This window comes from Rhododendron vialii, chromosome 2a (assembly GCF_030253575.1).
Source record: "Rhododendron vialii isolate Sample 1 chromosome 2a, ASM3025357v1".
In the NCBI taxonomy this organism is placed as follows: Eukaryota; Viridiplantae; Streptophyta; class Magnoliopsida; order Ericales; family Ericaceae; genus Rhododendron; species Rhododendron vialii.
The window spans coordinates 16,451,057-16,465,166 of NC_080558.1; the positions used below are offsets into that span (position 1 = coordinate 16,451,057).

Below are 14,110 nucleotides of genomic sequence, written 5' to 3' on the forward strand. Positions count from 1 at the left end.
CCTTAAGCGTGGGACTGGCGTGACGTTCCACACACGTGTTGGGCAGCGGAAGGATGTGAGGGGAGTAGGAGTAGATAGGTTCAGATACCCACGCGGAGGATGGGGCCCTGATTGGACGCAATTGGCGTGTAGTCAAACTAGAGATATAGGTTCTGTGGGGTCCAATTTTGGAAGGGAAGTGAATATCCGACGTGGATGAATCCTTGTTTGTTTAGCAGTGGAGTGGTAGTAGTACCCATTGTTTGTTTGCAATAGTTCTATAACTGCATTCATTTTATACATTCAAATATATATTTATACACATAAGTGTACGGGCTTCACACATACTATGCACTCTAGTATATGTGGAGCCTACACACTTGTATGTGTGGATGTATATTTGGGTGTATGTTTGGTTGTAATTGTAGAAAGACTCTTTTGCTTGGAAGTTCATCTCCACTCAATCTCTTTTTTCGAGAAATTACTCAGCGCTCCCGGAACTGACCGTTTACGTAGCGATAAATTACGATACTAATTTTTTGGGCCCCGAAAAGTTTTTTTTTAAATATCTCCGGAAGTAAAATTACTGATTGAGATTCACTTTAATGTGTATTACCCAAACATTCAAGTGAATTTGAACCACTGATTTCTCTTTTAGGGAAAACTTTCGGGGTCCCTAATATTGCTCGATAAATTATGGATTATAGGCATTAGAGCAAGTTTGTCAGCTTAGCTAAAAGAGCATTTTAGGTATTTTACCTAAGCAAAAATACAAAATGGGCACTGCATCAGCTTAGGTAAAGAGGAAATTATCCCTTTGTGAAAAAGGTTAGCTAAATATACCTACGAACTGTTCACTATGTATCCATTATTTTATTATTTTTTCCTTTCACTCTCCTCTTCTCCACGTCCCATCCTCCCCTCCCCTTTAAACACACATGAAATAGAAAATTAATATTTTAATAAAGAATAGATAAAGTAAATTGTATTGGTGTAGTGTTGAAAGAAATGTGAGTAGATAAAATAAAAAATGCGCACTATTCAAAAGTTATTTTAGCAAACGACTGGTAAACTAGATCTTATCATTCATGCGGCCTTTTAATGAAATGAATATATTGACAACCAAACTCGATTGGCGAGGAGCCAAACTCGTTTGTTTGAACCATCATTGCAATTCATTAGAAGGTTTTGCCGTATTGTAGTACAAATTTAACTTGTAGCAGCATTTTTTACAAATTTAACAAGGGTAAATTTCACTGACCTCCCCTAAGGTTTTTAACAAATGCAGATACCTCCCCTGAGGTTTCTGAAATTACACTAAAATCCCCTACTTTTTCTGACAATATCAATATTCCCCGTTCACGTTAACTTACCCTAGATGGCGCTAACCGCACTATTAAAAAGACCAAAATACCCTCTAATAAAAAAATAAATAATTGCACAAAGTTCTTACTTTTTATACCACTATCTTACCTTACAAATTTCGTAAATAAAAAACACTAACAAATCAACTTTTTATCATACAGCAATGTCCATAATCAAATAATAAACAACACAGTGCAAACATATATAGATTTATTTTCATTGGCAGTAATCGATATAAGCACGGGAACATGATTATAGTTGTGTATGAGATTTATTTTTTTCTTAAAAAGGGTCATTTTTTCCTTTTTAACTAACCTATTAATCTAACTAAGGGTGCATTTCCGCTATATAATTGGACTACAGCTAATAGCAAAAGTCAAGTTGTTTGTGCTAAATGGTATTTTAGTTCATATATTTTTTAGGAGAATGACTTTCTTAAAAATTTGTGAAAACATGAACTTTAGTTCATTTAATTAGCAAAAACGTTCTCTAAAAGTATTAGCAAATTCTTTTTTTGTAAGTCGGTCTATATATAGTCGTAATAAGAATACACAAGATGAAATCTTGTAGTTAGTTTAAGATTTTCTCTTGTTGGTTATGAGTAAAATGCTCAAAGAGAATAATAAGCTTGCCCCTTTTTTTTGTTTTTTAAATATCTCAATTGACTTCTTGACGGTTAAAATCAAAGTGCAAAAGAGAATCAAAGAAATGTATCTGGGAGTAGATCGTGGGTCTGTTTTTCTTTTCTTTTCTTTCTTTTTTTTTAATCCAAATATCCTGGGTCTAATACTACCAGTAATTTTGATTTATACATTATCGTCCTCGTATTATCTCTGTGTGGAGCTTATTTTCGTGTGCATAGGTGAGTGTCATCCCAACGCCTTGTGGATTTGTCCTTGGATAACCCGGTCGTTGAGGTCTTTGTACCTAACGAAGGGCTCTGGATGTTGGGATTTTGTAACTCCGGACAATTTTTTGTTCTTTTTGAGTAATGAAATTGCTTGTTTTCTTTTTTTTTTTATCCTCAATTGCCGGTTATCTTCACTCACAAAAAAACACATCTACTAACTTATAGGAGTACCACTCTTTTTTTAAATAATTAGGTGCTCGAGCTAGTTTACGCGCATCTCAAATAATTGCGAAACCTTGAAATAACGACGCAATTAAAGTTGATAGCACATGGGAGGTGTCGAACCTGACCATTATTATCCACATTAATTACACAAAATGCTTTATAATAACATGTCCTTTTTTAGTTGTTTATACAGTGCTGTTCCATATATATATATATATATATATATATATATATGGGGGCATTTAATGAGGATTGTTGAGCCATATCTTAAGGTCTTGATCAATTAAACAAACCCAGTTTCTCTCTCTAACACCACATCCTCCCTCCTCTGCCTCTATCATTTATTAATTAGCTTTCCTCTCCTCCCTCTTTTCAACCCTAGAAACCCAGCAAACACAATTCTCGTTTGGTAGTCTTGCTTAATTTTCTGTCTTAATTTGCATAAACAAAGACAAAACAACATTTCCACCTGCATCCCATGAAGCAAGCCACCGATATATCTTTGCATAAACATTGTCCTGAGTTTAAATTTATGGAATCCAACTTCGGCCTGGCTGAAATGTTAACAATCTATAGCGAGTAGGGGTGGTGAAACTCCCTATATCTTCTTCTCTTCTCTCTTTGCGGCTATATTTGCATCAATTTTTTTCCCAAATAAATTCCTCACAAATGATCAGCTTGCTGGTCAAGGAAATTAATTCAAATTCAAATTCAAAATTTTTTTTTTTGAGTTTGGATTACTGTGATAAGTTGGTGAATAATGGAGTTTTGGTTTCTTGAACACAAAAACTAGAAATTTTATTCCTGATAAAAATGTTAGATTGGGAGACGGGGAGGAGGGGGAGAGAGGGATGGAGTGTGAAACATACAGTCGGAAGGGTTGACCAATGGAGGGTAAAATAGGTGTTGTGGCTGTGTTTAATGCTGATGTCATCATGAATCCTCCGGTTCTGTTAAATTTATAACGGAATAGTAACGGGAGGGGGAGATTGACAATGTCAGCAAAAGCAAGGGAGGTAACTGTAATTTCAAAAACCTCATGGGAGGTCTCTGCACTTGTTAGAAACCTCACGGGAGGTCAGTGAAATTTGCCCATTTAACAAGCTTGAGAGGGAAAACTACAATCTCATATAAATATTTAAAAAGCCATTTTTCTTAGTTTTATCTTGTATATTTCAAAAAATATTTATGTAAAAGTCAATTTTTTTTAATTTTTCGATTCGTCTTGATAAGACGAATTAATAATTTATAAAAGTTAGGCGCAAACTGACAAACGCGAGAAAAACTAAATAAAAACAAAATAAGGAAAACCATTTCACTGGTGATTTTTTTTTCCAATCGATAGAAGAGATCATTTTACATCAGATATGAAGTGCAGAGTACAAGTCCGGAACACTGCATCAATTGTAAGAGTCTATGAAATAACCAAGTACAATAACTCAACCGATACAAGAAATAAACCCATTATAGGGTAGAAAGAAAGGAAAAATTCTCTAAGGGAAGAACACCCACACACAAAGAACTCTTGACCTAATAATGAGATGCAAGAGTCCTAACCAATTGAGCTAATCCGGCTGAAGTACTTCTTGTCGTTTTCCTTTTTTTACAGTGTCGCGCTGATCACCACATGTTTGTCCTGATTGGAGCATAATTGAAATGCAGACAAAATGAAACCCAAATTCAAATGAAATGTAAATGGTCCCCCCCTGCAATTCATGCATAGGCCAAAATCATCAAACCTTATATAAACAAGCTTAAGGCTCTGATTGCTTGTCCATGCCAATGGAGCAGCTATAATTTTTAACATTATATTAGCAGGGCTTACTGGGAAATAAAGACTCCGACCGTCAGCGGCGGCGGCGGTTGTGATGACATATGGCGAAAGGTCGGAAACTAACGATCAGTCGCAGCGAGCGCTACTTGGGAAGTCACAGACACGGTCACAGTGGGACAATCTCCGAGGCCGTAGAATTCGAAGAAGATGACGTTTGGTCGGTGGTTGACGGCATGGTCAACGGCGGCGGCGATGATCACTCAATCAACCATTCGGGGGCCGAGTGGATCCCACGAGACACTGCCGAGAACAGAGGGCGTATCGTCAGGAGCCATCAGTACATGGCTCGAGACGATGGCAGCCACGTGGGTGGGCTGTCTCTGGCTTTCGATGATGATTCAGGCAAAACAGCGTCTCCTAGGATCTTGCACCAGTTCCGAGGCCATGACAACGTGGCAAGCCCACGTGCGCGTAATCTGGCCACGTCAGCCCCGGTTAACGTTCCCGACTGGTCGAAAATTTACAGAGCCGACTCGGTGGAGTCGTTGCACGACTCGGACGACAGCGCCGAGAACTTCGAGATGGTGCCGCCGCACGAGCACGTGGCGAGAGATTACCGCCGCCAGACGGCGGCAAACTCGGTTTTCGAGGGCATGGGCCGCACGCTGAAAGGCCGGGACATGAGCCGGGTCAGGGATGCGGTCTGGAGTCGGACCGGGTTTAATGGCTAAACTCTCACCTTCTAGCGTCTGAAAAGTGATGTTTTTTGCGGGGTACAACATTAAATGTTTTGTAATGGTATGATTGCTAGATTGTCTTTTTTTAATCTGGGGCAATGACTCAAGTGAGTAAACTCAGTCTAAACGAGTCAACTCTGGCAACGATTGAGCCCTGGATTTTGGTTAAAGCTTTTCTACCACCTCTGTTTCTGGTATCAAAAATGATATATCCTGAGTTGAAATTTGGATAATTGTTATTAAAGTTCCCATCAGTGATAAATTTGTTTGAGGATTGCAGTCCCCACTCTCTACGTACTACTGTTTTTTTCGGGAACACATCAGAAATGCATTGAAATAAGAGGTTAGAAATGCATTGAAATAAGAGATAACAGTTTACAGATTTCAAGAGGAACAAACCGAAAGATAGAACAAATATTTACGAACACAAGGGAGCAACAAAAACAAAAGACGTAGGTCAGTCGTGACTCCGGTCCAAAAAGGGGTTTCTCGTGCATCTGGAGATGTAGGAGAGAACAATGCCTGTTTGGCTAGACAGTGAACCGGGTGAGTGTCCTTGCAATCAATCTTTGATAACCTGCAAAAAGCTAAACTTTGATATTTCATTGCCAAGATTGTGCAACAAAAAGGTGTCGGCATAGTGAGATTAAGATTGACCTGCCAGCTGGGGGATTACCCGGAGCAAGTAATCAACGTAATACCGTTGCAACGTACCATCGGTTGTGCCAGTGAAATTATGAGCTAATTTTTGCACTAGAGAAAGATTTGGACTACTTGTCTCGATGTCATACCCGCCGCAGCCCGCCATGTCTTTTAACATGTAGGAGGAATTTTGCACTGCAATCAAATTATGCGTCGATGATTATTTAAATGTTCAAAAAAAATTAAGTCTAATTTCATTAGAAATGAACTTTGCGTAGAAAACTACAAAACTAAGGAGTCATGACATCAAAGTGAGATGTGTGATGGAAATGGACCCCCACAGGCTCCAATTGCATCATCCAGACAAAAATTGTAGAGAAGTTCCATCCAATTGGGTCCTCTAGGCAGTTCTTCCAATTTTAATCGGGTCCTCTATTTTTGTTTTTGTTTTGGATATTTGTATATTTTTTTCTATTTGTTTTTAAAATTTATAAGTATATATTTATCTACTTGAAAAACAAATCCGTAGACGGTGAAATTAAATCCCGTAGGGTAGTCAAGGTGCGCAAGCTTACAATGTGACTAATGGGTCATAGGGTGAATTATGTTAACACCCTCAAACTATGTGAGTTATGGCAGTCAGAACCTTCCATTATTGACAATCTGATAGCGTTTTGGATGAAAAAAGATAAGTTTTGGATGAAAAAAGATAAGGTGGCTAGTATTTTGCGATAGAAGTACCCCTTATTTTGTGAGTCTCAATTAAGGATTGAAACATTATCTCCCTCTATCTCACTTGTTTTAGTATCTATGTTCTTCTCTTCTCTTTTCTTTTCTTTTCCTTCTCCATTTCCCTAGTCCTATGCACAGCCCATCGCTTCCATGTGGCAACACGCTACTATTATGTGTAGTGTTGCTATTGATGTCGTTATAATTGCTTATACTGCTACTCTCTCCCTCTCCCTCTCCCTCTCCTTCTTCTTCTATCTAAAGAGTGAAGGAGAATACAAGTGGATAAATCCAATACGAGAGTCAATGGTGAAGGGTAGAGGAGTAAATACAAATTTTCCGTTGACAACGCTTGCTTCATTTTCGATTCGCATACCTCGAGGGGGTTAAGTGTTTGAGTTCAAACATCGAGAGGGTCAACTTAAAAATGGGTCATAGGCCAGGGGAATTCAATGTAATTTAACCAAAATTTTGCCTTTAGTGGAAGATGATGGGGGCGGGGGCATTGGAGTGGGGTCATAGAGGCACGCAAGTTGAGAGAGAGAGAGAGAGAGAGAGAGAGAGAGAGAGAGTATTGAAATTTGGAAGAGACATTTGAGTGGGGGGAAGGGACGGAGGGGTTAGATTAGATACCTTCTGGATCACCTTTTTCAAGAAAGGGACACTGGTCTTTTTTGTTTTGGGGGTTCCACTCTTGAGTGTTGTGTGAGCAGTGAGCCACTTCTTTCTTTTCTTCTTCGATCTGTATACTGTATCTGTCTAGTGGACAAAAGACTATAGGGATCTTTCCTGTGGCCCACAATCAATATGATTATTGAAAAACAATACGTCACGCACTAGTACAAGCGAAAAAAAAAAAAGAAAGTAAAAAAAATGATTTGGTATGCCAAGAACACCATCATCAAACGCAGGGAGGGACGAAGTTGGAATTTCCATGATTTTTTTTTTTTTTTTGAACATGAATTTCCATGATTTTAAGAGAGGACTTTGCTACAGAAACCGACGCTGGCCACTGACCAGGTACCGACGGCCACACGGGTCCTACTCCAGGCCCTGTACGGGAAATTCGAGTTGTTGAATAATTTTTTTTAAAAATGAGTGGGCTCCGTAAAAAATCAGCTCAATCTGACATGTGTAAATGTTCGATTCAATCTTCCATTTTTTTCATGAATCTGGAAACTGAATGAAAAAATGGAAGATTAGATCGAGTACCTTCACGTATCGGATTGAACTAATTTTTCATAGAGCCACTCAATTTTTTTTTTAAATTATTGAATGGCTCAGATAATCCGTGCAGGCGTGGTCGTCAATACTCCTGGTCGGTGGTTGGCGTCGATTTTTGACTTTTCGTTTAAGAGAGGGGTTTCCGTTTAACTTCGATTGACCTCGTTCCGCTAAGGTTCTTATTCTTTAAATACTTATTTTTTGCTTTACGAGATAAGTCATTTTTCTTGTAATACATAATCTTTAATTCAAAAAATAATTACTTCTTTTAGTCAGTGGAATACACAAGAAAGTATGCACCCAGTTCCAAAAAAAAAAAAAATTACTCCTAGAAAATAAGAAAGTATGCACTATTACTTAGAAAAAAATGATGATGTATTGGATGAGGGCTATTATACAGTACATCAGAAGTTTTTTATCACCAATATATTTCATTGGCACATCATTAGATATATTAGGTTTTTTTTTTTTTTCGCAAAAACGAAAATTATAATGACCATCATCCAACTTGACACTAATACAAAATAGTCATAGAGATTTGATGACAAATAGTAGCATTTATCTCTAACATTTGAAAGGGAATTGAATAACCATAGAATTTTGTCAACGCAATAAAAGAGAATAAGAGCATCTGCAATGGGAATAATCAAAATTAATAATCAAAATGTGCCACGTCAGCATTTGATTATCTATTTAGTTTATAATCAAACTTAACAAACTTTACCTCCACATTGATTATTTTTGCATCTCTATAAAAAAACCCCCACAATACGCAATGCATTTATGCCAATTACAAACGAGTTCTAATCACGCACCTGACCATACCAAATTATTCTTTTCTATGAGACGATTCTAATGTGGGGTATTTTTTAGTTTTTTAGTTTTTTAGTTTTGAATTTGGTTATTGGGTTTGATTATTGAGTTTTGGTTATTGGTAAAAGTTGTTAAATTTGGTTATGGAATGGGTGTAATTTGATTATTTGCTAAAAGACTTGTAACTTTGCTTATTACAATGTGAGGTATTTTTTTAGCATTGTTGTTAAGTTTGCTTATCCATACCAATTTGCTTATTACAGTGTGGATGCTCTAAGCAAGTAACAAAATCCTGTTATTTTGAGAAAACTTTAAAACATGAGAGGAAGTTTGAAAGTTTTTTTTTCACCTTATGTTTAACTTTTACTGTTTAATAAAGCATATAGGAAATAAGCAAACGAACAAAAGTTGAGGATACGTACGAAATGTAGGAAAGAGAATCAAACAAAAAGCTTATTTTCTAATTTTAGTAGATATATATACTTGCTCAATATATACAAAAGCCTTGCGGCTATATAGGCTAAAAAATATATTTTGTAGAAAAAAGTTATTTATCCTAAATCCTAATAGACCTCGTTCCGCTAAGGTTTTCGCTTTACGAGACAAGTCATTCTCTCACAATACATTACATTTAATTTAAAAAATAATTAGTTTGTGGAGCGGAGAATGTACCTTAATTTCGTGATCAATTACCTAGCCATCAATTACTTGTTTTGTTTTAGGGTTTGGGAGAAAAATCACAGTATAAAGTAGAGGAGTAGATGAGAACGTGCTATGCTGAAACGCGAAGATAGGTAGTTGACATATAAAGAGAAAGATGAAAAGTGAAAACAAAAAGAGAGCCCGACTATTGGTACCGAAACAAGAGCCCAACTATAGGTAGTTCACACATGTGGGGCTCATTTTTCGTTTTCAGACGAATAATCTAAATGGTTCATTAATTTTAAAATATTTTTTGAGTGCCTCCACAAAAATCCGGCTCAATTGGTTATGTGTAAATGATTTATGTACTTTACAAAGTTTCATTCATAGTTTGGATCCTAAATTCTGAATAAAATTAGGAAGGTTGGATCAACCATCTACATATATTTAATTGAACTCATTTTTTTTAGGACCAAAAAATTATTTTAAAATTAATAAACGATTCGTATTAATCGTGTGGGACCCAAACGTGAGCCCCAGACGCCGGTGTACATTTTTCGGTATACCCTTGGCATTCTCGCAAAAGAGGAATGTGAGAATCTTCAAGTCAAACCTGAAAAATCGTTTTCTTTTTTCCCATCATTACTGAGGCAGTGGCCACTAGGACCAAGTTCTGGTCCAGCTTATAATCCTCCAGTTTGTCCAGTTTTGGGGTCATTACGGACCGTAGACAAGCAAAATTTTTAATTTATCACAAATTGTCATGTGTTGCTAGGGCATACAAATTGGCCAATCAAATGCTGCCACGTGCCTGTAAGTCAAAGACAAAGTTTCATGGACGGGCCAATCAAGTGATGCCAAGTGTCCGTGGTCAAAAGTCAGAGACATGTAAATGGACCAATCAAATGGTGCCACGTGTCAAAATGACACAGTTATTATTTTATCAAGTCCGACCAATCAAATTGGGCTAAGTGGTGAATAATAATATATCTCTTTATATATAATTACCTTTTTCTAAAAAGGAAAGGAAATTATCAAATTATTATTATTTATTTTTCAATAAAGGAAATAATTAAAGAGATCAATATGGAAGGTTAGGGTTGGAGTCTCCATCCCACATCCTTATAAATAGAGGTGCTTCCTCTCATATTTTTTTCATCTGCTTATTGAAGCATAGAAGATCCAGAGCTCTGAAGATCAAAGCCCTCAAGCCCTTCAGAATTCTTCAAGTCTACATCCAACGAGAAGGTTCTTCAGATCAAAGCTTCAAAGCTCCGAAGAACATTCAAGTCAAGTCCACATCAAATAAGGCGGTTCTTTAGATCAAAACTTCAAAGTCCTGAAGAACGCTCAAGTCAAATCTCCATCATCAAATCCAAACTTCAGAACTTTGAAGATCAAAGCCTCCAAGGCTTTCAGAATTCGCATTCATCCATCACACGCAAGCTTCCGGAGTTTTGAAGATCAAAGCTGCGATGGCCCTTCAAAATCTTTCAAGTCCACATCAAGCTAGACGCTCTTCAATTCAAAGCATCCAAGCCCTGAAGAACGTTCAAGCCAAGTCCACCAATCATCAGTTTCCTTCTACCAAATTGAAGAAGATCTCAAATCCCGATTTGAGTCAACATCTGCAAATCTGCATCTCCTTCAACCAAATTGAAGAATTGAAGAAGATCTCAAAAACCCATTTGAGAAGAAGCTCCAAAGCCCTTAAGTCAATATCCACAAATCCGCCATCTTTTTCAACCGAATTGGAGAAGATCAAGCAATTCAACTTGAAAAGAAGCTTCAAAGCCCTCAAGTCAAAGCTCGACAAAGTCGCCGTCATCTTCGTAAAGACCACAGAAGATATCGCCGTTCAAATCGAGATCAAGCTGTCAAACCCTCGTTTCAACAACCGAAGAGAAGAATGAAAGGATTAATTTTCTTTGAAAATCACATCAGAAATTGTAACCCTAAATTTCTCAAATTAATAAAATTGACCTTATTCAGCATCTTTTCGTCTTTTCCGGAGACTCGAATTTTACTCAAATATGTTTGATGCCCCCTCGAGACTTGCTCATGCACGAAAGTGAGTGAGTCTCGAAATGTTGACTTGACTTAATTTGATGCCGAAAATTTGTGTATGCGGCGATATTTTTTGCTTGACATTTGGTGTCAATTTGATTTTCAAAATTTCAACTCATCGACCGAGCTAAAATTTATCAATTCACATGCACACTCAGAGGTGACAATATTTGATAAACTCAACTTATGTGTAAGTTGTGTAAGTTAAGGTTTGATCCATCAAGAAATATTTTAGCCTATCAAATTGAAGTTTGATAGCCCGATTAACTTAAGCCCGGACTTGTCTCGCAATTGTATGTTAGATGCTTGATCGCCCAAAATGTATAACGGATTTCGGCCCATCCCTGCTTGTGCCTGCCGCCCTAATTCTTTTGCTAGCTGGGAGAACAATTAATGTAGATTTAGGAAACTCATGAATTAGGAGAGCACTATTGCAGATTCTTTTTCCTTAGGAGTTGTTTCCTTGCTCTATATAATGATAGGAGAAGCACCACCGAATCCTCACAATTGAATCTTGAAAAGCAATCCTTGAATGCTACTGTAAGGTGTTTTCTTTCCCTTGGCTTCTTGTCTTTTATATTTGCTGGAGCTTTCTTTACTATACACACATGCCATGTACTCCCAAGTGTAGCCATATATCAAAGCGCTCTCCTTTTTTTGACTTTCTTACATGTTCCATGCCGCACTTTCATTGTTAAAGAACGAGTGGGCTATTTTGCGTTAAACATCCAAGCAATTCTCCTTGTCTCTCTAAGCTGTTTTGTTTTGTACTCGCACAAATCAGCGTAGCACACCGTCTTCCTGTAGCACACAACTCGTATTCAGCAAAATAATTTTGTTTTCCTGACTTCAGACTATGCCGGTCAAAACATGTGAACTGCGATTTTTAGAATCAGAAGCTTCTCCGAAACCGAGTAAACCCTTCATTTGTTTACACAAATCTTGACCGCACATAATAGGAGCTAAGGAAGCAAACCCATTAAAATATTTTGTTCCCTTTTGCGGCACGATCAGAGACTTTGCTGGTTATCTAACTTATTTGAAACTGTGAAAATTTTTTTAGGCTGTCATGTTTTTGTTTCGGTGAACTTCAACGGCGCAAAACAAACTTTTCCTTTTTAAAGGTACGATCAGGACTCTGGGTTGAGACTTGCCAATGCCTTATCGATTTTTCGAACGCCTTTGATTTGCTCACGCATCCTCATTCAGCATGCAAATCAGAACTTTTAAGGACTTACTTGACCAAATTTTTGATACAGCAAATCTTTTTTTTGATATTTCAAACCCTCATTCAGCACCGCCATCGTTTTTTTTTTTTTTCCTTCCATGTGTTTTTAGCCATGCAAAAGCAACACGTTTTTCTTCCTGATCTTCTGATCCTGACCAATTAGAAATTCTAGGCGTGTACTCATGTAGTCTATAAAATTGAAACAACAGAGTAGTTTACAACCATTTTGTCTTATAGCTTTTGTCTTTGCATGGTTCCACTTGTACTGCTACAGCTTCCTAAGCCTGTTTCCCCAACACTTATATGCATAATGCTATCACCAATTGCTTAGACAATGGGCGATGATAATAATGTGTCTGGAAAAGCAACACGTAACCCGAATAATACCATTCTGTTTCAGTTGGCACCATTCAGTAACAACATTTTTTGTTTTCCTTCCTCTGTTTCTGCAGGTACAACCAGCGAGTTTGGGTTTTAATCTTCACAACACCTTGACTTTTCTTTACATATCAATGCTCCGAATTTGCACTGATGTTTATGTCACTGTTTTCTTTTGCAGACTTGACGACGGACGCTTTCCAATTGCTTCTTCGAGTTTTAAGCTCCGTAGCCATTGCCTCTTTGAGCTTTAAGGCTCTGTTGCTGTTATTTCTTCGAGCTCTGCTCCGCAGCATCTTCGAGCTCTGCTCTGCCGTTTCTTCGAGCTTTGCTCCGCAGCATCTTCGAGCTTTAAGGCTTCGTGGCCGTCTCTTTGAGCTTTAAGGCTCTGCGACTTCTTCGAGCTTTTAGGCTCCGTGCTGCTATTTCTTTGAGCTTTAAGGTGTCGCAGCTTCTTCGAGCTTTTAGGCTCTGTGGCTGCTATTTCTTCGAGCTAAGGCTCAGTGGCTTCTGTTTCTTTGAGCTTTAAGGCTCTGCCGCCGCTGTTTCTTTGGGCTAAAGCTCTGTGGCTTTTGCTACTTTACGAATTCCTTGTGCCTTTGCCAGGGAAGAGCTCATCAAAGGTCGCCGGGGTATTAAAGCTAGCCTATACCATGCTAAGAAGGTCCTTGAAGCCTGCAACGACGTCGAAGCCAATGCTTTGCTCGAAAGATGCTGCCATGATAGGATGGTTCTTGAAGCTTTCCATAATGTTGAAGCCAGCTGATGCCATGCTAGGAGGTTCTTGAAGCCTACCATGATGTTGAAGCCAATCTTTTCTTTTGATCGGCGAGTTGAAGCCAATCTTGCTAGGAAGGTTTTGCCATGAAATTGGAGAGACCACGGCAAAAGCGAATGAGAGAGAGGGAGTGACTCTACTTTCTACCATCGTTCTCGGAGTTTGATGGATTCATGCCAAAAGCAGGCCGAGGCAAGCCAACTGCCCTTCCTTCTGCAGTCATCCGTGAAGTTGGAGAGCTTAGTGCAAACGCCAGTCAGACCCATGGAGTGATTCTACCTTCCACAATCATCTGTGCAACATGAGGATTCATGCAAAGCAAGCCAACACATCTGCCATCCATGAAGTTGAAGAGATTGTAGCAGAAGCAAGCGAAAGCAATAGAGCAACTCTACCTTCTGCATATTTTGTGAGTCGGAGGGACCACAAAAGGAGCACACCAAAGCAATGGAGCAACTCTACCTTCTGCATGTTTTGTGAGTTGGAGGGACCACAGAAGGAGCACACTAAGGCAATGGAGTGACTCTACATTTTGTCATCATCCATAGAGTCGGAGGGATTTTGCAGAAGCAAACGAAGGCAAGAGAGTGACCTTGTGCCATCACCAACAAAGCTGGAGAGTTCATGTCAAAGCAAGCTGAGGCAAAGAACATTTCTTCCTCATGTTATCCTCCATGCA

At 38.3% G+C, this 14,110-nt stretch overlaps 1 protein-coding gene across 1 annotated transcript; it reads left to right on the top strand.

Moving 5' to 3' along the window:
• The first annotated feature begins 4,166 nt into the window (after positions 1-4,166).
• LOC131310897 (protein S40-5-like) lies at positions 4,167-5,209 on the top strand. The gene has a single exon (XM_058338159.1). It carries the CDS (start codon positions 4,295-4,297, stop codon positions 4,922-4,924), a length of 630 nt encoding a protein of 209 aa, XP_058194142.1. The 5' UTR covers positions 4,167-4,294; the 3' UTR covers positions 4,925-5,209.
• The last annotated feature ends 8,901 nt before the right edge of the window (positions 5,210-14,110 follow it).